We start from the raw sequence: 25,247 nt of genomic DNA, 5'->3' as shown, positions 1-25,247 counted from the left end.
ATTCTCCAAGCTTCATTGCATATTTTAAAACTTTCTTTTTGGAGTTTAGATGCAAAATGCACTCTAGGAGGGTGATTGCATATTTTAAAATATGCAAAACTCACGCTGGGATGACCATTACACATTTTAAAAACATGTAAACTGCCTTTTTAGTGCAGAACGCATTCTTGGAGGATGATTACATATTTTTTTAAAAACTCAAATATGCAAGTCTCACTCTAGAAGGCCCATTGCATATTTTGAGTTACATGTATATACATGCCTTTAGTTCAAAAACGCATTCTCTAGGAGCATTTGCATATTTACATGCAAATGGGTTGAAAGACATGATTGCACAACTTAAGCGATCAATAAAGCACATGTTTAATTGATTTTTGAAGAAATATTACTTAATTGGGTCATAAATAATTGTTGGTGTAATTAAATGTTCACTAATTACACTTAAGCTTACTTAGGATAATGCATTGCATAGTAGTTTGTGATTGAGACACTTAGGAGTTTGCACCTCAATTAAACACATGGTGTAGGAGAATTCCACTCTAGGTGGTCATTGTTGTTATCTCATTCCACCTTTAGTCTACTTATGACATTATCATCCTCATCATCGCACATACTACATTGCATAATGGAGGATGATCCACCTTTAGTAGACATGTGATTCCACCTTCTGTGGGTGATAGCTTATCTTCTCCTTATCATTGTCTCTTATCGCCTCTCCTATAGAAGGAGGCCTATTATGTACATTTCAAATCAATCCATTGGATGTTAATCAAGTCCATTATCAATGATAGCATTCTTGCATCTTCATGCAATTCTCCTGCCAATCTCTTGTGGAAATTATCTTGGTCTTTCATTTGATCTTGGGGGTGTCGTAGAGTCACTTAAAATTCTAACAGGGTATTAGAGCTCTCAAGGTGTGAAGATCTCTTCTCAAGAAGTGAAATCTTGGCTTGACTCATTTTTGGTGCAGCATTTGGCAATTTGGACATTACAATTTGGAGGAGATTTCGGGAGTCCTATTTTGTGACCTTCTATTGCAAGTGAAATTTGGAGCTTGCTGGTGCAAATCAGAGGTTGACATCATATAGAGGAGGTCCAAAAACCCCTAAATCGAATTTTGTTTCATCTAAATCAGACATCTGAGTCCAAATCTAGAGCCATTTGATTTTTGAAGGTGTGGCGGTGGCGATTCAAAAAAATAATTTTAGAGGCAATTTTCAAACAACAATATCTCCCTCATACGGACTTCTTTTTCCGAGCAATTTTTTTTGTTTTGGGGTAGAATTTCGCAATCTACATAGTGGTTTAGGTGATTTTGGATCTCTGTCTTTGAATTTTTCTGAAAATTGCAAGTCCCATTTTCTGCAACTTTCAAGGCTCTATTTGGGCACATTTGGTAACATTTTCAGGTGCAATGTTTTTTGAAAGTGCATGATTTTTCCTCTACTTTCCAGACCTGTAATCAGATTTCAGTGATTTGGAGTGGGCATATCACTTTCAGAAATAGGTCTTTTTTGGCTATATGTGCACTTGGTGAATACTTGGATTTCAATTTTCTTAATTGAATTAGTAATTTGAAGGAGTTATCAGTTGATTTCAGTCATTCTTTGTTTCAATATGGAGTTTTCAAAAGTTCCATTACTCACTCCATATAACTGTCATGAATGGAAACAAGCAGTTTCTAATCAGTTGATGAGTATTGGATTGCTTAGAATGATTATTGGACAGGATCTACAACCAGCTACAGGTGTTGTAGAAAGAAGGAAATGGAATTGAACTTAGAGAAAAAGTTTTGAATATTGTCAAAATCACATGGACTTAGACCTATAAGCTCATTCTCCAATTTGAATTTTTTTATTCTATTAGGTTTACCAAAGATTACTTAAAATGTAGTCCAGGCATCATAAATCATAGCCCCCATAACTGCTATAATTTTCTGATTAGTAGAGAAACCATCTTAACACAGTCTACCCCTTTTGAACCAATATAACCAAGGTTCTTGGAAGCAAAGTGAACATCTTATCTATCTACTCCCTTTCTGATAGATTTGTTAAACCACCTCTTGCTATAGAAGGGTAGTCATATTAGGTAGCATGCCTGATGTACAATTCTTTTTCCTAAAAGAACATCCTCAGAGACAAGGGAAAAGGTCAAGGCAAGTAACTTATAGTTTATATGGAAATACTATTAAGAGAGAGAATATAAAGATCAATAAATGTAATACTAAAACATAATGAATACTTATCTGTGCATCCTTGATACGAGTTGCTTTAATGAAGGTCCATATCAATCAAATCAGAAAATGCCTTTTTAGTTTGTTTGAGAGACATCTCCTCTTTTGAATCATCTGTTCACTAAGGATGGTTCAAATTGGAACTCTGATATTGTCTCTTCTTTGACATCTCTCTTGTAAATATGGTTCAAGTGGGAATTGAACATTGTTTATTATTTTCCCCCCACAATGTAAAATTTCCACTTTTATATCGTTAAACAATTTTTGCTTCAGATCAAATATGGAAAACTTCCTTCTATATTTTTTTTTGGAAGAGTTGCACCATGCCATAAATAATCTCACAAGGATCACTGAATTTCATAGTTTTGCACTAAGAAATTTGTCAATGTTGAAAGGATATTCTGAAAGGAGAACCTCAGGCTTGACCGCTATTGAAGTTCATTGACTAATATGACTTTCTCAATCTTGGTGATGTGGTGTTCCTAAGATTTGCATTGACATACATATATGGTCTTCTCACTTTGATTCCAAACATAGTCGAATCAATTCCCGATCAATGTGGATAGTAAGATGTTGGTATCCATTTTTATTCGGCTTCACATTAAAGCAATAGCTCTCCATAATTTTTAAAACCAAACATTAATTTACATCTGTATTTGATATTCATCACATCTCCAAAATATTAATTCTCAAGGACTATGGTTGGAAGCAATATAAGTTGCTTGTTCTTTAATATTATTTGGAACTTGAAAGTTGGAAAGCTTAATATATGTAGCAGAGATCCTTCAAGTATAAAATTTCAGATATATCCAATTCTATATATCTGCGATATAGTTTTTTTCTCCACCTTTGCACTTCATAGATCATCTTATGATCTTTGATTGAACTATAGAAAGAATTGATACTAAAATGAAATATGAACCCCTTCAATTTTCAATACAATGATGGGACTCATGCGTATAAACCTCATATAGATGTGCCAAAACTTGTAAGCTTTTGTTTGTCCAATGTCCTTCAAGCTCAGGAGAAAGAGTTGACTTTCTATAAGAAGCCTCAATGATATTCATCAACACTGCTCGACAATTTCACATGTGCTTGATCTCTTTCAGTATCTCCAAGGCTCAAAATTTATGGTAATGATTTTCTAAGAAGGGGCCCATATGCCTCAAGGGATATTTGTTATGACTGGTATTTTTTGGGACCAAAGCATAGTGTAACATATGCCCATATGCCTCCGCTTTATGAAATACAAATCCATCTCACTATATTTTTCGGATATATTTTTGTTCCATCTTGAAGGAAATGATCCTAAGATACTCAAATTTTCTATTCACTTACCATTGTATAATATAACCATATATTAGCGATATTCATCAACTATATTCTAATCACTTTTATAATGTTTTTCTATGTCGTTCCTCATAGTATTGGCACCATACTAATACAATGAACTCCAAATTTTCCAAGTCAAGTGTTTCAGAAATCGATGTTTCTTGTTTGGCATTCAAACTAATTTAATAACATACAGATTTGGCAAGTGATGTCCAACTCATATATAAGAGTTGGTTCTAAAACCATTTGACCAGATTTCTTCGAAGATGAAAACAATTCTTGTGTGTTTTGATGTTTGGCACAATGCAAATTGGGATATGCAACATTGTATTACCATATGCAATCATTAATACCAACTCTTCCTTGTGGAGATTCTTAGGGAGAGCCTTATCGTCTTGCTTTATGGTAAATTCCACCACCCCAATCGTTTTGAAATACTATTAAGAGAAGGGGATTTCCCTCGAGGAACATCGAGAGGGGCAACCCCTGAGTGCCCGACAATTATATCTATTCCATGTCCCAGAATGTTCGTGTACAACTTTCCCACAACTCACATCTCCTTTTTGCTGCTTTTGCTATGCTTGCCTTTGCCAGTGTGTACAAAAACAATGCTTCCTCCTTTTCTGCTTGAATTGTTATCTCCAGCAGCTATTCCACAACATCAATCCCAGAGAACAAATGGGTATTGGCAGCACAACCCAGATCGGTAAGGCAGTGCTTGAATAGACCCAGAGTCACTAAGTGCTCCCTTGTCCATCCAGTCCCATATGACACCACAAAAAGCATTGAATTGATGACTCTGGATGAGAACATATTGGTATTGATCTATCTATCAAGCATTCCTATCTATCAATGCATTCTTCTCATTCGATATCTAATACTCAATAAGCTGGAGAAATCGTTCTTTCACTAAAGAGAAGGCATGGGAAATGAACCTGGCTCTAATACCATGTTAAAGTTGGATCTTTTTGTCTTAGCTGTAACTTGTAATAGCACTTATGTATTTTTTGTGTGTTTCAAGTTACCTTCTCAATGTGTATGTATATGATATTAAGAGGCATGTCTCCGTAGAGACATATCTCTTTAATTCTTATTAGTTATCAATAACATTTGCTTATTATCATGATTAAGCATATGATAATAAATTTTATACACACACACAATGTCTATTATATATATATATATATATATATATATATATATATATATGAGTGAGTTTTAGCTGACTAAAACTACACTAACATTAACAAGACCATTAACATATCTAGCCACCTTTTCCTTGGATGACTCTCGGTGCCCGTACCTAATTGTGATCTTGTAGCATTACTTGGTATACTCCTTTACTATCAAATCTTTTTGTTTATGATTTTGTAACCTCTTAGACAATTCAAGTTCATAATCTTATAGTATGAACTTAGCCTCAAGTCTAAAAACCATAACCCTCCATCTGGTTATCTTAGGTTCACCATTATCTTCCCTTTCTTTGTGCAATTCTTTCCACCATAACGCAACATGACCCTTCAACTTAGTATGTGCTATCCTAACTCTCTATGGATCCTTAATATCTCCAAGCTCAAAGCAATCTTCTAGTTCATTAATCCAATCTATCAATTCCTCGGGATGTAAAGAAGTTGAAAAGCATGTAACATAATTTCTATCTCTTACCCATTTGTATAGCTCTCAACAATCTTTCCTCTTGGTAGGAATCTCAGCTTTAGTTGTCTCAAGATCTTCAACAACTTCCTCAAATTCATCTTCAATCTCAGGGTTTATCCTAGCCCTAGCTAAAGCATTTTGGATCTTATACCTAATCTTATTCTGAATTCTTCCATCATTTGCTCTAGTCTTCTAGGATTCATTCTTCTAGGTGGTAGGTTTACCAAGATGCCAATCTCTGATTCCTTAGGTTTGGCAATTTGATTACAAGTGTTGATTTCCCTAATCTGATCCGGAAATCTAGCAACACCAACAATCTGCCTCAAGCAACTAATTCTGTTCGGTAACCAGAAAACTTATCAACTCCGCCAACCAACCAATCCTCCTTGTGCAACCACCACAATTACAGGTCAGATCCAATCTTTTGCCACCTTACAACCAAGTTCACAAGTGTGATCTCCAATCTTCCATCAACCAATCCTTTTTTTTCCACATTACAGTAACCTTCGATTGATGTTATAGATTAGAACCTCGACTTTTGCCACTCTACAACAACAAGACATGCAAGTCAAGGCATGGGATTCCAAGTGCTTGTTCTGCTTTGATGTATAACTAGCAACCAGCTCTGATACCCCTTGATGTAATCAAGGATAGAGGATCCCCGAAGGAGATGTCCAACCTTGCAGCAAGAATTTACAACAGCAGAAACGTCCAAACAAACTAACACGCATTGAACACAATTGGAAGAAACATAATTGGATTATCAACAAATTAGCCTGTAAATGCATATTTTACATCACCATTGTCAATATATAGGTTTGCAGTTGATCATCCCTCAAAATTATGAAAGTACAAACATACTAGAGTTGTCCTAGTCACTTCCTTGATTCTATTCTACCTCCTAATCATGTAGCATCTTGCCACTTATTCACAGTACTTTGCACTAGAACTCCTACCCTACTTGTATACAAGATCACCAACCACAAGTCGGCTTTTCCGATCATTAATTCCAAGACAAAGGAAACGTATTACAAATAGATAGGTCAGGACCCAAATCATAAGAATAACCCCAAATGAATACATCTTATCATGTGGACATACAAGAGGGTCGATGAAATGTATTACAACATAGAACAATGCACTAATCCACATTGCATGTTGTGAATCTTCGTCGCAAGCCGCAACTTGCTACCCTTGCCGTTAGAATAGTAAAGCCAACATTGGACCGAACCAATCTTAAGATTACTTCATCTAGAAATATCATAATAAGATGCGAAACCAAACAAATGATTGAAACAATCAAGGAACCAATGATGTTGAGTTCAATGCTAGTCACATATGCTTTTTCAAAATCATTTTTCATCAAATGCAATGCTTCAATATTATAAATTAGAGTTTGAATTTAAGTTGGTTATTACCCGATATATCTTGCAAGTCATAGGCTTAAGTTGAAAGAGAAATTAGGGTGTAAACATGATACAAAACCATCATGTGTGCTTTGCCTAAATAGAGGTGGAATTTATTGATTAACAATATTTCCTATTGAGACACTGTTCTCTGAAATATCTAGTCCAACAAAAGATCTTATCTAGAGAACAACGAAAGTGGATAAAGAATTATCTAAAGTTTTTAATTTCAAAATTTGTAGTATAAATAGAAAATGTTGAAATAGATGCACTATTCCATAAGAATGCAATAAATAAGGTGCCATTTTCATTAGTTAAATAAGATATTACAAAATTCTAGGCAGAGTAGGACAAAAAAAATGAGTGAAAAAGAATCATCGACCAAATAGAAAACTTTCGTACATTTTCCTAGAAGATTAGTTTGAAGGGACTTGTGTGGGGTATGAGGACTCATGAATTCATGTAGAGGTGGGGAGGGGGAGAGGGATCAATGACATGAAATGTCATATATGAGCTTCCAGGATCCACAGTCATGAAGTTTTAGTTGTGGAAATTAAAGCTGTGTGGAGTATTTTGTCTTCTTTTGGTAAAAAGAGACCAAGTGAGGCATTCCATCCCTTCTTGAGGATTGGAAATGTAACTGGGGTGTTACATCCCCTCTCAAATCATTATGGATCACACCCTTGTGGATACTTATGCATTATATCTCACTAGGCTTTTGGTCTCACAAAAGCTTTCTCTTGAAATATAGAAGAATTTCTTTCTACATATCTGCAACTTTTGTCCATGTGTCTGGATTCTTTGTAGTGCCCCCTTTAGGATACCTTTGAATATTGGGATAATAACATCAATTCGTCACATTAATTGAACTACGCAATGAAAAGTATGAATTATTTCAATTTTCACCTTCCAATTCTAATATATGTGTACAATATTATATATAAGTAAAATTGACATGATTTGCACTTCATGTGATGATCTTTATTATGTCAAGAATAATAGTAACAATAAGCAAAGAAATCTGATGTTACTTGTAGCAATATATATTTTCTATCTTAATTCTCACCATTCAAATCTATGATATCCCTTATATTACCATAGAAATGACTATAAATAGGACCACGATAACTTGGGTGCCAAAAGATGTGATCATTCATAGATATCGTGTCCCTTCAATTAGTTATTGTAGATCACTTTACAAAATATACTTGTTACTTTTCAATACTTATTAATAATTAATTCATATTTATTAGATGCTTATATTTATTCTTAAGATATTTATAGCATCAAACCATTTATCTTAGTGAGAGTAAACTTTGCTGAAATAACTAGACATGCATCCTTACGACAATATGTGTATGGGGGATATATCAATTTCGCTTATAGTTGGTGTTAGATATCAACCATTTGCTGACCACACCATTAATGGTCATTGTTATTTAGGTACTAAAAATGTTCTTCTTCAAACCTCATAACAATTTTTGGATAAGGCTGGTTATAGTTATGGGCAGTGTAACCCGGGTGTGCGCATCCGAGTCAAAGACCTGAAGCACTCGGTGCGGGTGCGTCACGCACCCAAGTACTCCCGCTGGCTGAAAATGCGTTGCCGTGCCTCGACCACACTGGTTGAGCACCTAGGTGGCTTGCAGGTGCGTCACGGGTGCTTCACGGGTGCTCCTGGGGTGCTTGCAGGGTGCTCCTAGGGTGCTCGCGGGGTGCAGTCGGCTGAATGGCCCAAATAGTTTTAAAATTTTTTTTTTTTCTTTTCTTTTAAAATTTTTTTTTTTATGCATGCTTAGAGAGCACTTGGGATGATTCCATTCTCATTATTGACATTTTGTCATTTTGTTGATTGTACTCACTTTGATATGGCTACGATACATTATTTCATTTCACTATTTCATGCTACTTAGCTCATTGTCATCATGAGCATCTTTATGATATATCATATATGATATTCATATTTGAATAATGAATTTTGAATCTTGCATCTTGAACTAAATTAATTTGTTAAATGGTCATTGGTAATGGTTATGAAGTAACAAGTTTCAAGTTTGAACTTATGGTTTGTGAATCACATTTCAATTTTCTCTATTCAACTATATTTGGTATGCTATATAATAAATTGAAGTAGTCATATATATTATATATTATGCAACCACCTCCCCCTCCTCTCGCCCCCCCCCCCCCCACCCTTCCGCACCCTCGCCGTCCCCCCATCATCCCCAAATTGAGGCCATTTTTTTCCCACACCCAAAACTTGTCTCGATGTGCCTCCGCACCGCCGCACCCCCGCTCTGGGGTAACATTGGTTATGGGTCACTAGAGTAGATTTCCAAATGTGCTGCAAGTTAGACATAGTCTTGATCTATTATTCAACTACCAATCTCCAACAATGTTCTCAGTCGTCCCCAATTTAAAAAGATTGATAACTTTACAGCTCGATCTCGAGGAAAGCCCTCGTTCTCCTAATGTAGATGGTGATGTTTATTATTATTCAATTGTTTATTCACATAACTCTTATGTTTCTACATGGATTACCACTTCCAAATAATTTTGTTCAAATGATGACTTATTATTTACTAGTGCCACATTTCGGGATGATATATATTTCAAATAATTTTGTTCAAATGATGACTTATTATTTACTAGTGCCACATTTAGGGATGATATATATTTCCCACGTATTGGTGGACATATCATGTGTTCGGTTCTTTTATCTATTGGCTTGTACGCTAACTTCTCTTCATCAAATTATAATCACTATGTAGATTGAATTTCTCATTGATACTCCTCCCCTATGAGCATCGCTATTTTATGCCTTGGTATCCTCGCAACTATCAATTCTCTCGTTGGAATCATAGAATCTTATTGCCTAGTTATTAAATGGGTTAGTTAATTTGTATTTGCTTGACTATGTGAATCATACCACATACCACAATGTTTTAATAGTTTCTGGTTAAGTTACCGATTCTTCTTGGAAACCTATGGGTGAAGAATCGGATGCATCCGGAAGCCTTGTGGAAGCTTGCCAGAAGCTAGCCATATGGTTCCAAATGCGTTTGGAAGCAAGTGGAAGTTGGTTGGAAGCCAGCCATAGGCTTCTGGATGCGTTTGGAAGTTAGATTGGCTTCCAAACGCATCCGAAGGCCTGTGGTTGGCTTTTTGGCCAGCTTCCATAGGGCTCCCGGATGCGAGGACTTCCGGATGCATCTAGGAGCATTCGCGGGCCAAGCGCCCAAAACAATTGCCAAATATGCACATGTTATAATTGATTTTTTTAGGTTGTTTTTTGCTATGAAATCCTAAATGACCCTAAAGGTGAATGCTTCAGCATTCACAACTCATTTTGGATCTTTGTTTGCACCTACAACCACTTCTCATTTGGTCTCTAGTTTGCATTACCATTGTGAAGCTAAGTTCAACATTTTCGAAGAGGATCGAAACAGCGAGAGATAGCTGCTTTCTCAAAGGAGTTTAAATTTCATGTTGAACTTATTTGAACTTATTGTCTAAGACTAAACTCTAAAGTTGGACAAGCAAAATATTGATATATCATATGAATTTTGAAATATCTTGAATTTTGATAAAGGTTTAAGTATCATAGTGTATATTTCGCGCATATATATATATATATATATATATATATATATATATATATATATATATATATATATATATATATATATATATATATATATATATATATATATATATATGTTTCCTCCCGCATTTGCATCCAAAAGAAATAAAATTTCTTGCATCCTGTATCCGCTTTGGAATCCGCATCCGAATTGGTAAGTTAGGTTTTTGGCTATTTTGAAAATAGGGAGTTACATATAAGTTCTTACAATGATCGCTTCAATCCATATATAAGCTCTTCATGGATTAATTCTTTATACAGCGAAGACATTTGCTGCAAGCTAATTTTGGCGATATCTTATGTTGATGGTCTTGTTATTACCTGGAGACTATATTGTTGATATGATCATCGTCCTATGGTTAAAGATTTATCATTTGTATATATTTTAATTTTATTAATTATTTATTTGTATTTTATATCATTATTTATTTAATTATACTTGTAGTTTTTTTTTATTAGATCGGTAAACGGCCGAAGCGTAGATTAATTATTATTATTTGTTAGAATTAATTATTATTATATGTTAAGCGAGGGTAGATTTGAACCCAAGACCTCACATGAGAGGCTTACAGTTACCGTTGCATCGTAGGCTTTTGCCTTACCATATATTATTGTATTATATTACATTTATAATAATGATAAAAAAAACTTGATCGGTAAAAGGCAAATGCCCTTTTTTAAATTTCTAAACAAATTAATTTTACATCTTATTTTTGCCCTGTGCAAAGTGCAAGCACCGAGGGAAAAAGAATGGGGAAGAAAACCCCCGGTATAGCCTAGGACCAAAGTCATGTTCTAAGAATACACTTGTCCCTTATATTCATGAGGTATTTAGAAGGCATACCTTCTTTTTAGAAAATAAGTTAATACATTTAATAATCTCCCTTATCTAGGGATAAATATCATTTTTACGTAAGCTTTCATGATCAAAATTATTACATTTGTATCATTGCAACCTTGAAGCGAAACTGCTTCCTACCCCATTGCGTCATTGATCTATCGTTGTTTATTTTATCTCCTTCTTGGCTTAGTAAAGGAACTCTATAGATTAACACCCCTGCCCCTCAACAAAAAATTCAAACTCACCATTATATGTTAGTAAAAACATTATTTTGAGAAAACCATTCAAAAGATCTGTTGTGAAGTTTCCACATCATCACCCCAAATTTTGGGGACCCCCTTTTTTCGATCGCTTTGGCAAATTTTTGAGGATGTCCAAAAAATTTCCGATTTTATAATTTCTTTATTTTTTATTTTTGTCTTGGATGCCTTCGGGCTAGGAGGGAAGAGGTTAGATTTGTTTTTCACCCCGTTTTAACTTGATTTTCCAGAGTTTGTAATTTTATCCTTAGGCTGAACAAATTTCAAAGACAACATTTTCTTGATAATTTGGACTATACTTGGCAGGATAAAATTACAAAGTTTTGGACTTAAATGGTTTTATTTTGAAAACTGGATGTAATTATATAATCTTTAGCATTTTCAATTTTTTTTTTTTTTAAAGATTTAGTTGTTTCAAAAAAATTTAATTTTTGGTGAAAAATTGATTTTGTAATGGTGAAATCAATTTAGGACAATTGAGTATAGATTCTAGAGAAATGATTTATTTTTGCTAAAAAATTAAAATTGCATTGCAAAATTGATTTTGGATTAAATTGCAAAAAGTGACATTAAATAGGTTAAATTCGCCTTGAAGATTTTAAAATCTTTTAAGAAATTGGTAAATTAAAATTGAAAAAATCGATTTTGGCTTGCCTCTGATTATAAATGATATTTTAATTACTAGAACGTCATTAAATGAAAATATTTAGCATCTCCAAGGCTTTATTAATTTTATTTTTGCAATTTTGCTCTTAACCGACAATTAAAAATGCAAAATTTCACTATGGAAGAGGTAATTTTAATGATGCATTTAAATCTGGGTCAGAATTATGCACTAATTAAGTTTTCTTTCTCTCCCAGGGCTAGTCGGCTAGCTAGGAGGAATGTGTGGAGTTGGGTATAAGAAGGCTTCCCCCTCCCTTCATTTCTCATTCCACAAGCAGGTCTCTTCCTTTCCTCGGCGATTTTGAGGCAGCCCTCTTCCATTCTTGGCAATTTTTTCTTTGCAAAGGGAGAACATTTCCAGACTTAGCGATTTTTGCAAGGAGCAGATTTTCATGTTTGAGGTCTGATTTTTTTTCTTCCATAGAGAGCTGCGAATTTTGCCGTAGGCGAAATTTGTGGAGCCGAACTTTGTGGAGGTCTGATTTTCTTAAGTTGGACGATTGTTGTTGATGAAGAAGTACATGATTTTCCTAGCTAGGGCATCATTATTTACAAAGGGCTTGAGATTCTTAGGTTTGATCCGAACTTCAAAGAAGACTCGGCTATTGGTAAAGGTGAATTCAATTCATTCTAGAGTTGAACGGTGGTCCTTAAGCGGATTTCACTCCTTGTTCTTGTCTGGTTTTGTTTCTCTTGGTTCTTGCATTTATCATCCACCACTTCATCATTGCATCTATAGGTTGAAGATTGGAGAGATAAGTGTAGAATCCATGATAGGATATTTGGCGAGGCAGGAATAAGCTAGACCACCCTAGGAATGAAGTTGGGAGATATAAGTGTAGTTCATCCTAAGGCAACAAAGAGGCAAAAATAAGTGGTAGTCCCACCTCTAGGTTGAAGATTGGAGATTGATAAGTTTAGTGATAGGACTTGGAGAGGCAGAAATAAGTTAGAATCCATCGATAGAAAGAAGGTTGGAGATCGATAAAAGTAGTCCATATCACTTAGAATGAAGGGGCATAAATAAGTGTTTAGGATGGTACATGTTAGTGCAAGCAGGAACCCTAAGGGAACAAATACTAAGAAAGACAAAGAGAATATGATGCCCAAAACCACCTTCTCAAAAATGAGGCGAATTACTGATACCAATGTCGGTACAGTAAACATGATACAAGTAAAGAACAAACTAAAGGAAAGACAATCCCCCATGGCAAAGAAGATATATAGGAGTAGAATTGTACACTCGGCGGCCTTTCCTCCTACCTTTGCCTTGCCCGGAATTGGTTATGGAATGTGCATCTAGGTTTGATTTGGTTAGTAAATCCATCATTTTTGACGATGGGAAGAGAGTGTTGGCCAACATCGGCGAACAGTTGATCGAAGAAGCATTTAATATCCCTCAATACAAAAACATGATAGTAGTAATGATGGACCAGGTGATCAAGTCATTTCAAGATAACCAAGAGGCTTATTTCACGCATCTCAAACAGGATTGGCTACACAAAGGAAAGAAGGGAGTCACCAGATCATTGAAGCTCACCGTGGCAGACTTGAAATCAGAATATGGAGATCTCATTGTGCTTCTTAGCTGAGTCATGGGTGTCTCACAAGGTATGCAATTCGAGAATTGAATGTATTACTTTATTGATGAAATTGTAAATGGAAAGGGAAAATTTGATTGGGCTAGAATTATAAGTGAAAATCTAGAATTACAACTTAGGGCAATGCAAAACTAGAAGCAATTCCACATGGGGTTCTAGCCCTTCTATTTGATTGAAGCCGGCAAAGGTTGAAGTGTGAGCTTTGGTGAAGAATGAAATCGGGTGAAGGGCAAATTTGATTGAAGATTGTGATTCAAGAAGCCGCACAATTTCAAGAAAGAGCGGATTAGTAGAAGAGATTTGAAAATATTTGAGTCTAGGCAAGGCTTGGCTATTCGTGCAAGCTAGCTTGGTTGGATTTGAATGGGAAGGTTGGAAGATTAGGAAGGTTAAGGAAGGCAAGGATAATGGGGGAGGTTGAGTTCGATTTCAAGGTAGTGGCTAAGAGCAAGGCTCTCAAGTTGCAAAGAAGTTCGCATCTAATCGAGGCCAAGGCAAGATTACCCCAAGTGCATGAAGACCTCATCCTTTTAGGGTCAGGACATCAAGTACAAGCAAGTTCGAGTGGTGATGAGAAAGTTTCTAAGGACAAGCTCAAGCATCCAAGGCTTCACCTTATCTCAAGGATTGAATAAATTTATAAGATAAGGTTGATGAGGTGGCACTTTCATGTGCATGCAATCAAATCATGCCAAGTGTCCTATGTTCTCATTGGTTGACAAATTATTGTAATTTTCTCATTGGCCCACAAAGTTGGTGCCCTTGTGTAATTGGTTGAATAATGGTAACCCTAATTAGGTTTTGTAAGATATAATCTTGGCCCTTGATTTTGCCTCTTAATCTCGGCGATTCATTGTAATTTGGAGCCTCTATATAAGACCATTTTGTTCTCATTTGTGAGGGAGCTATGTTGGAGAATTATTGCCAAAATACTATCAAAATTGTTCTCTATTCATTGTTGTGGCTTGCATGGTGGATATACATGATCATTTTGGTGTATTGCATGGTTCTTCTCATCTCTCAAATTAAAGTATGATTTCATTTCATGTTGTTAGAGTAGAAGTAGATGGCGAAGTAGATGGCTAATTATATGGTGATGTTAGTGAATGTTTGATAAGGGACCTATAAGCTAGGCCATTAGCATCCTACTGGCTTGTTAGGAAGCCTTGTGTGGTAATCTAGTCCAATAGCTCCTAAGTTCTACTTGCATATCATCTTTCTGCTTGTACTTCAAGTTGGGTTGGAAGATAGGTGTTAGTGTGAAAATCCTAAGAGTATCCCTTAGAATCATCGCACCAATGGAGGTAGCGCCGTTGGCAAGCTTTCATTTGGTTAGATCCCCGTCCATTTCCTAATTTCTCCATCCAGTAGTAGTAGAGTAGTAAGCATTTAGTGGTAGGAGTAGTTGAAAGTGAAAGTGATCAAGGAGAAAAGAACAAGTCAAGTAAGCGAAGTACCACCAAGTTATCTTTGAATGAATAACGTAAGCCCACCTACGTGATTACTAGCAAATCACATCGATAACTGAGTTAGTATCCACAGGTGTAAGGAACATTGGAGTTTTTCTTATGCCTTCATAAGTATTAACTTTTCAAGAGAGGAATTGTGTGTTTGATACTCTGTATCAGATATTCAATTGCTATATGTTATGTAGTGGTACAAAACTAACATCAACAAGATCCTTGGGTAAGGATCACCTAATATTCAAAATGATAATGCCTTGGTTGTATTTTATTTAACAATTTCTTCAGCCTTCTTTTTATTATTGATTTCCAGTGTATGAAAATCTGCTAGACAATGACAGGTTTTAGTTATTTTAATTATCATCTTGAGCTTATTCTATTTTTTGAATCTGGAATTTAAAATTAAGAGAGTGGTGACATGTATTTATTATTATCTTTTACTTTAAATAGTAACTATGTCTTAATTACTTTTAATTTGGATTATTAAAGAATGTTATTTGTTAAGTTTAGCATTAATGTTATAGTGCTAATCGGATGCTGAACCTGACCCACTTATATTAGACAGAAACCTCACATTACACAATGTTCATCTCTATCTTACATACTGACTGTATCTTTTTGAACAGTTCATACTAACTATACTTTAATATACATCTTATTTCTCCTTTTTGTATGGAAGAAGACACCTTCCAAATGTCACAACTCTTCATAGTCATGACACTTAATTTAATAACATATATTACCTTATATTCTTAATAGTATTTTATGCATATATTTTATATATTGATTACCATTTCTAAGGTATAATATAGTAATATATCATTAATATTATTTATTAATAATAATTGTTAATCAATAATATAATACTATCACTAATATTCTCAATATAATAATTATTTACTTGTTTAATTAATAACGTATTATAGTCTTAATTATTGATGTATTAAAACTTATATATTTATATTCAATATTATTATTCCCATATCTAATTAAGAGTTATGTTTCTATAGTGATATGATGATATATATTTTATTATAATATAGAACAATTTATTATTCATATTATTTATCAGCATAAATGTTATTAACTTAATATCTAATGATTATAAATTATTAAATCCTATAAGGTGGGGATATCACAATCCTCCCCTCTCGAATTTGCTTGTGCTCAAGCAAAGACTATTCATACACAACCTTTCTCAAAGATTCAACATACAAAATATATATATGGATGCAATAACACCTAAAGGATTTATGGAGTATATATATTAATGCATGAAAACACAAAGTGGACATGGAGTAGACACATGAATGCACGAAAACACGAAGAAGACACGTGAAAACACAAAGTAGACACATGAATGCATGAAAACACGAAGAATACACGATGTAGACACATAGTACATGCTTTCTCGTTTAATGTCTTACTAGAGTTTAGAAGATGATTTACTTCTTCAATAGGATCCTACAACCACAAGTTATCATTAGTACATACATGTATATATAAGTTTCAAGGAAATGTTAATCATGATAAATTACTTCATGTCAACCTCAAAGATGAAAGGAGTTGATGTTATCCAAGTTGCCTAGATGCAAAATGTGCAATGGATTCCCTCAAAGTTTGCAGGTCCAAGCCCGTATCTTGAAGGATCACGGGTTGCTGGTCCCTACCCTATTGTGGGACAAAGATCCAATTGCTTGGACATAGACAAGCCCCTCCTTGGTAACACACTGCCTTCTCTTATTAGCCACATGGGAATAGGATAAGTGCATATCCGATCATTTTATTATTTCAACTCAAGGAAGGATAAAGTAGATGAACATATTATCTGAATTTAGGATCAAAAGGTATAAATGTTATTCCAAGTTCCTAGATGCCAAAAGTGCAAATGGATTCCCTCAAAGTTTACAAGTCCAAGCCCGCATCGCAAAAGATTACGGATCGCTGACCCCTACCTTATTTTGGGACCAAGATCCAATTGCTTGGACTTAGACAAAGCCCTCCTTGGTAACATCATACCCTTCCTCCTATAGTTCAAATAAGATTTGGAAAGTAATTCTACATTGAATAATAATTCAACATAATATTATTTGATCATTCAAATAGATATAATAAATATTTAATTTAAATGCATGCTTTGATTATATATACATATATTCAACCTACTATGTATATATATTTTATTTCCAGACATATTTTCTCTTTATCATTACCAAAAATAATCTAGAATTCACTTAAATTACATATTCATTAAAAAGACAAATAGTACTTACCTCAATATTACCTTCTTCATGCATGCAATCCATGGAAGACTTTATTTTCGAGATATCTTAGCACTTTCTTTTAGTTCCTTGCACTATGTTGGCTCCATTTTTTTTCATATCTCTTCTAAGTTTTAGCTCTCTTTCCCACCATCTTCCTTCCATTGTCAAACTTATTTTAAATCTCAATTTACTTGTTCATTGTAAGATGATGTTCTTTGTTAGGGTAAAGATCTTTTGGCTTTGCTTCTCTGACATCATAGAGAATATTTTTAAGCGAAGGTAGATTCAAACCCAAGACCTCCCACATGAGAGGCTCGCAAGTTACCGTTGCGTTGTAGGCTTTTGCCTATTATTTATTTATATTTTAAATTTTAATATCATTATTTATTTAATTATAATTATAGTTTATTATAATTTATATATTATATATCATTATATTATATTACATTAATAATAATGATAATTTTAGTTATCATTCATTATATTGATTTATTTCGTACCTTTATTTATTATTATATATTTAATCTTATTTTATTTTATTTTTAACCTCATTATTATTAAACTCTACTCTAGGAAAGTGGGACATCACATTCTTGAACAAGCCTCCCTTACATCTCCTTATACATTCTCCATGGTGATGCTCAGCCTTAAAGTGACTTGAGATAAAAGGATAGAAGGTGCTGCTCATTCATATGCTTTGAAACCTGCAATAGTAAAAACAATTGATTTTGCTTGATTCGTGATCATCTCAACTGTGGTCACTCCTAGAACTTTATGCTGTCAGCTGAAACCTTCCTTGCTACAGCCGCTACAATACATGAGATTCTACAAGGGTTGCCATGGTTTGGGAACTATATCACAACCATTGCTATGCTGGCTTTCTCACAACTTTTTGGTTAATGAATGATTTTCCTTTCTACAGTAACATATGTCACAGTGAATGTCCTGCATTTGCGATAATATTTTCAGTTTAATTGAAATGATATTATGCATGTTACAACTGAATTATATGAATCTTCATACAACAACTATGCACATGCTAGATCGGATGTTTTTTGCAAAATAGAAAACTGGTGGCTTGGTCCCATGAAAAAGAATGCATGTTTACAATGCTGAAAAAACAAAAACAAAACCCATCTGTTGTCCATGCTATTGATTTTTGTGGTGCTATAAATCATCTCCTATTTGATTTGTCTATATGATAGTAATTGGCTTTGACCAGTCTGTATAATAACATTTGTTGATTGTATATACTATAAATAAAGAGTTCTATGTGGCTAATTCACTTTGTTCATCAGATTGGAGCTTAAAGGTAGTAAACAAATGTATGGAGAATTTCTGGGGTTCAAAGGGAAGAAGGAGGATATGGACACTCTTAAAGTTGTAAAGAGGTCAAAGGTGGCCAAGATAGTCAGATATAAGCCAATTATGTTCAATCTTCTGAGTGAGTAACAGTCATGCTATTCTTTCTCTATTTTTCTTTTTTGAAATGTAAATGCTAAAAACGAAATTTGTATGTTACATATATTCTTTGAACTTTTATTTCTGCAACTATAATAATAGTTGATGGGGATATATAATATATTGATACTCTAGATAAGTGCAATTAAGCATATGGTAGCATGGTATGTAAGTCACAACATCACTTCAAAATGTCTTAGTTGACTTGAGGAAACATGGAACTTGTGTTAAAACGGTTGAAACCTATACAGTAAATGCCCTTCTCTCATTCTCGACAACTTGGCCTCTAGCTTTGTTGAAATGAGACATCGTGCATAAGTTTATGGATACGAACATCATAATTTTAACACAGGCATGCCTGATTATTAACTTGCATATGGAAACAAGTTAAATGTGTGGTTCTATTCAATTTAGAGTGTTCTGCACTACTGTGTTTGGTCACTCAGCATGACAATGGCACATAACTTTCCTATTTGTTTTATGGATTTACTTTTTATTAACACCAAAGAGATGGTCGCTTGTGAGATTTACATAGAAAACTGTCGGTTCTGGTGTCATGCCTTAATTTTATAAGGTGGAAACCCACTAATTTAATTTAATTTATTTATTTATCCCATTATTATTAATATTAGGAGACTACTCATACCTAATTACTTTCATGAACATTTATAATTTAATAGTCAACTTCACTATCTCGTGATAGGAGCTAGCATTACTTCAGGCAATAACTTCCATTTAACATCTCCTTTCAACCATCTTCAATTCAATGTTAACTATGCTCCTCTTAGCAATCAATTTTAAAACAATATAATTATATAGTCAATTCCTTCTAAGGTATTTACAACATCCTAAAGCTAATGTGCATATGCGATTTCTTTTAAGTTGCCAACCAACCCTATACTCTATCTCGCTTAACTTATCCTTGATATTGTTGTTGTTATTTAATTATTATAATTATTATGTTTTAAGCACCTATACTTATTACACAGATTACATCTTAATTGTTAACAATATCTTAATTTGATATTAAGCTAATACTATTACAATTGGAATAATTGAGCAATTAATGATCTAATTATTTTATACAATTACCAATTATCTTTAAAGACTATTATAAATACAATCTACCTTCACTTCCCATTAGCTATATTCAACTAAGAATACAAAAAAATAAACAACTTAATTGCTGATTTTTATATTAGATTATAAATCAACATTAAAAAAAAAGAGTCGACTTGCTAAGTCATAATAACACCTACTTCCCTAAGACCTACTTCCCTCAAACCAATGCCATGCCATTCCTAGTGGACGTGGGTATTTTCAAAGAAGTTGTAATGAGCAAGTTTTTTTTTTGGAAGGATGAAAATTTTAAAACATTAAAGTTTTTCCTTTGTCACCTCCTTGTATCCCAATGTGGGTAGGTGAGATGGCAGATTTTAAATGATTTGCAATATCTTTTCAGCCATTCCTCAACCCCCATACGTATGGAAGAGGGCTGTCTTGTGAAGTCAATATCATTGCTTGACTTGCTGCCCCAAGGAAACTCCTAGCCGCCTAGGAAGATAGGTACTTCCACCATCATTAACTTTTTATGTATAATTCTTTTTCTTTCTAAGCAATACTACAAGCTTAGGTAAAAGCTAGAATAAACTACTAGTTTCTCATTTAATGTGCTAGGTCTATTAGGAATTATAGGATTTACATAAATATTATCTTTATATATTATTATTATTATTTTTTTTATAGTTCATATCATCATGGCCTAGGTCTGACATCTTATTTATTGAGAAAGATTTCTAAGTTATCTCTTTTGTTCTTTTTAACTAGTCAAACCAAGAACTAATATTTTATTCCAAGTTCATTATTTTAATTGACTGTAATGGAATGAGTTTTTTTTTGGTCTACCCCATACATTTTCCAGAATGCAAAATGTGCATCTACAGGTTTTATTTAAGCTCAACTATTTGGTCTAGTTCTATTCATGCAATCTCTATGATCATTTAAAATGAATTGAAGATGATTTATTAATCCATTATGTCTTAGTTGTCCTAAACTAATAAACAACTATAACATAAACAACCATCGTATCACTAACAAATTCTACTTGCAAAATAGACTAATTTGAAAACTCAGTGAAATCCTAGAAACTCAAATTTCATGAATTCCAAGTATTCCATATATTTAATGACATTCAATTTTTTTTCATAACTTATCTTTAATTTCATTGTTATCTATTGCATATCATACAACTAATTCAATTTCCAACTGTACATCAAGCAACTATTGTCATAATGAAATTTGGAGGAGATAGTATAACAAAATGCTAATACTCTATACAGGCCTCTAAGGAATTCCATATTACAATTTTCTTTCTTCCTTACATTCTAATTCAATGCTAAGATAACAACATCACAAGAGTAATGGAATGAGGAAATCATCATTTTGAATGCACAATGGGAGGACCATTAATAAAACATACATTATTCAAAGCTCTCTCCTTCCATGGACTTGTGAAATGAGAGCATACACTACTCTCTTACAATACACATTTGCTCCACTTAACATATGATTTGGAAGCTTTCACTACACTCTTACATTACAATTCCTTCACATAACAAGTGGAATTTATCTCTCAAATTTCAACACAATAACATTGAGTCTCCTCCTATGCAAGGGATAAACTTCATAACATCAAGCTATCAAGATCTTCAAATGAATTCCTGCACAAGAGAGACAAAATGGGGACCCATGGAGGCTCACCTCCCAACCTAGGCCTCAAGGAGACCACCCCTGCGCTAGGGAAAACAAGGCTCAACCGGGGTACATTCAAACAATATCATAGCCTCAAGAACTAACCAGACCACAACATTTTGCAATACGTTTACAACCCCAACCAAGGTTTGCACAATGATTCACAAATGGAATCATAAACATTGGGTGAAGGTGGGCTTTCAATTAAGAGACTTGACATATCATACCAAATTTGTAACAACAATTTATTTTTTATGCCCTTTCGCCGCTTTCACAAATCAACAAATTCCATGCCCTTTCGGGGCTTTCACAAATCAACCTCCAAACATACAACCATCAAATATAGCATCCTTGGAATCCCATACTTCATAAACTTCCTTTTCACACCATCATTCTCCTTATCACCCAAAGCAAGTTATGAATGAATATGGCATACAATGGAGCCCATACTCCAAGGTTCTCAACTATATTTCAAGCCCAACTAACCCCTTCACCCAAGGCTTGCTCTTCCCTCCCAAGGGTGAGTGAAGCCTTCACACCCATGAACAAATTTCAACATTCAATCCAAACAAGGAAATCTAGAAGAAACCCCAAGAAAATTCAGGAAACCATATACACAAACACAACACATGGATTTCAAATGACAACACATGATTCCACATCATTCACATAGATCTACAAGAAGCACTCTTCCAATTTCCAACTTTAACTTCATGAAATAAAGAAAGCATGGCATGAAGCACTGACCTCCTTACAAGCTATGGCTATGAAATGGTGATGAAGATCTCTTTCCTTCCTTGGCTTCTAAGCTTCTCCTCCATAAACCTATCTGTCTCCACAAGTAGAGAGTGGGTGAACAGCCACTAAGTCTTGCACAAGCTCCCTAAAAAGACCTCCACTTCCATCCCACCTACCTTTCTTACACCCTTGTACCTTCCTACCAATAGGAACTTAACCAAGTGGAGGGGTGAGGAAAGAGGTCATGTGACACTCTGATTTTCGAATTGGTTTGAAAATGACTAGTTTAGAGGGCCTCCTAAGTCTCCTAGGCCAACTTATGGTTATATTTAGACCCCCAACCTTTACTACTACCATGTGGGTTACTTATTTTTATCAAAATAATACTAGGGAAGCACTTCAAGTCTCTCTAAAGTTTCTATCAAATTTTTAATTTAATTTCCATCATGAAAGTGACTCATCCTAACACTTTCCAAGGTGGGTTAACTTAATTTCATAATGAGGATCAAATTTAGGTTAAGTAACTTCATGCCAAAGAATCCTATATGACATGTCATTTACACATAGACAACACAAGTGTCAATTGACACACACACATTAAAACCCTGACAAATCACGATGACATGTCTTTAATTAATTATGGTCTTTAACTTACAACACCCATGCTCAGACACATTATGAAATAAACACAATACAACGAGGTTTTGAATCTTCTAAAGATTCACCTTGGCTTTACCGTGTTCACATAGGATTGAACCTTGTTTCCCCAATAATCTCCATGGTTCAACTTTCCTGCACACTCAACTTCACATTAACATATACAATTAACTATCATCTAATCATTTCTGTTCTAAGTACTATCAACAAAACATTGCAATATCATATTCAATTAGCTTTCATTTGAGTACATTTTCAAATATTGTGATATCAACCATATGGGTATCAACATTTATCCTTCTTATCATAATGAAATTTCTGTTCTAAATACTATCACAATCCCTATCTATCAAAAATATGAAACACTGAGGTCATATCATAAAAACATGTAAAATGGATCTTAGAATAAAAGTTATAAGTGAAAATCACTAGTGCAAACTTGTTAGCTAGTATCCTTTCAAATCAACTGACCAAGATAATATTTCTAATAATGTCCTTTTGATCTCATTACGTGGTGTTTGTGCCCCTAGGATTAATTCCTCGTGTCATTGAATGTTTCTAGTTTATGCCATCACATTTCAAAACCAACTACGAGTGCAACCATTATGTTTTATTATCATTTGATCTATACTCAATGTTATTTCTTACGAGAGTGAATGTTATTTCTTTCCCCTATTTGTCTAGTGAATCATACCTTGGATCTTGTGACTAGGTTCTCAACTTAATACATGTTGAATTTCATTCTCATGTGGGCCTATCTCATTGACCGAATGTTATTGGGTAGCGTATCAATCAAAATCCACATTAGTCTTTAATAGGGTCTCATGAATCATTATAGTAACAAAAATGTCAAGCATAACCTAATTAACTCATAATCATATTTATTTCATCAGGGTCTATAACAGGGTACTATTGTGGGCCTGACATCTGGTTCCTCATTATTGTCATACAAAAGTTCTTAATTGGAAAGTCTGATCCACATGTCAATTTCACATTGTGATAAAATTCCTAGCACCTTTATATAAACATTTCTGGTGAAACATATTAATATTTTCCTTAATAGGCAACAGCTCAGGGAGGTCTTGGGTTCGAGTCCACTCGAGTTTAACAAATAATAATAATTAATATCAACAAATAACAATAATTAATTAATCTGGCTTTGGCTCATTATCCATAAAAAAAAAAGTTTAACCTAGGCTTAGGCTCATTACCCATCAAAAGTTTTTTCCTTTAATGAGAAGGAAACTTTTGAGACTAGAAAATTACTAGATAGCAAAGTTTAAGTACAGTAAGTAGCTGAATATTTAGCATTTTTGGCTGTCCATGTTGTAAATGAAGGTTAAAAATTCATTGAAATCATGAAATGATATTTATGTACACATGTTTATGAACATAATTACAATGCAAGATTGTATAATGTGGATAGAAAATAGGTCAATCATCTGAATCAGCAATGCAAACTGGGTTTGCATTTTCCATCATGGTTGATTATGATAATAATTCCATTATTGCTTTCTAATTCAATGTATAATTATAGTAGGTTGCTCAATTTAAGTGTGTCTTACTTTGCAGGTGGGGGTTTAAATGTTAACCTTTTTTGTGTACCTCGTAATTACCGGGATGAAGGTACTTCTGAAGTAGAGAGAACAGAGGTAAATGTAAGAGCAGGTACAGAAGTGATATTTCAACTGATGGATGCAAAAAAGGCTCAACAATTCAAGGTTAAGAAAATCATCTGCTTATCATTGAGCCCATGAGCCACTTAAATTTGATAAGAACTTGTCAATCACATTTGTCATCAGACAGCAAAATGTGAGGAAATAACAGCAGGACATCTTGGGGGACATTGTTTATGTAGAAAATACCTGCCAGCATAGGAAAACTGATATTTAAACTGTGCTTATATTATATTACATTGCTGAAGAGGTTGGTCTAGTGGAAAAGAAAATACATTAGTTACCCTGCCTGTGGCAGGAACTAATAAGATGAGTATTAAAAGTTTTGTTGGATTATGTATAAATGAATATATGTAGATATATTTTTTTATTTACACAACACTGTCGTAATCGGAAGCCCACACAAAAAATAACTTCAACATTTATGAAATAGCTTAAATAACAAATGATCGTGGCCATGCTTCACTAGACCAATCAGCTTTGAAACATTTTCACTCTTGTTTTCTATAGTTCAGAAATTTTCTCATATTTTAAAAAGCTACTGTATTTTAATTGGTTGTTTGCTAAAAAGGTAAGAAGAAAATTTCAATTTTTTAGAA

The 25,247-nt window shown here is 34.1% G+C and overlaps 1 protein-coding gene across 1 annotated transcript in view; it reads left to right on the top strand.

The window, feature by feature from the left end:
• Positions 1-25,027, top strand: part of LOC149532579 (plasma protein) — a 129,572-nt gene extending 104,545 nt beyond the window's left edge. Inside the window, exons 6-7 of the mRNA XM_089803234.1 lie at positions 18,664-18,809; positions 24,545-25,027. Of these exons, the coding sequence (XP_089659360.1) occupies positions 18,664-18,809; positions 24,545-24,729 (331 nt within the window). The 3' untranslated portion in view covers positions 24,730-25,027. The remainder of the gene's footprint in view (positions 1-18,663; positions 18,810-24,544) is intronic.
• Positions 25,028-25,247: the final 220 nt, after the last annotated feature.

This window comes from Cupressus sempervirens, chromosome 10 (assembly GCF_028749045.1).
Source record: "Cupressus sempervirens isolate cs-2001-9-10 chromosome 10, ASM2874904v1, whole genome shotgun sequence".
In the NCBI taxonomy this organism is placed as follows: Eukaryota; Viridiplantae; Streptophyta; class Pinopsida; order Cupressales; family Cupressaceae; genus Cupressus; species Cupressus sempervirens.
The sequence above is the reverse complement of the archived record's forward strand: the minus strand, read 5'-3'. Positions and strand labels throughout refer to the sequence as shown.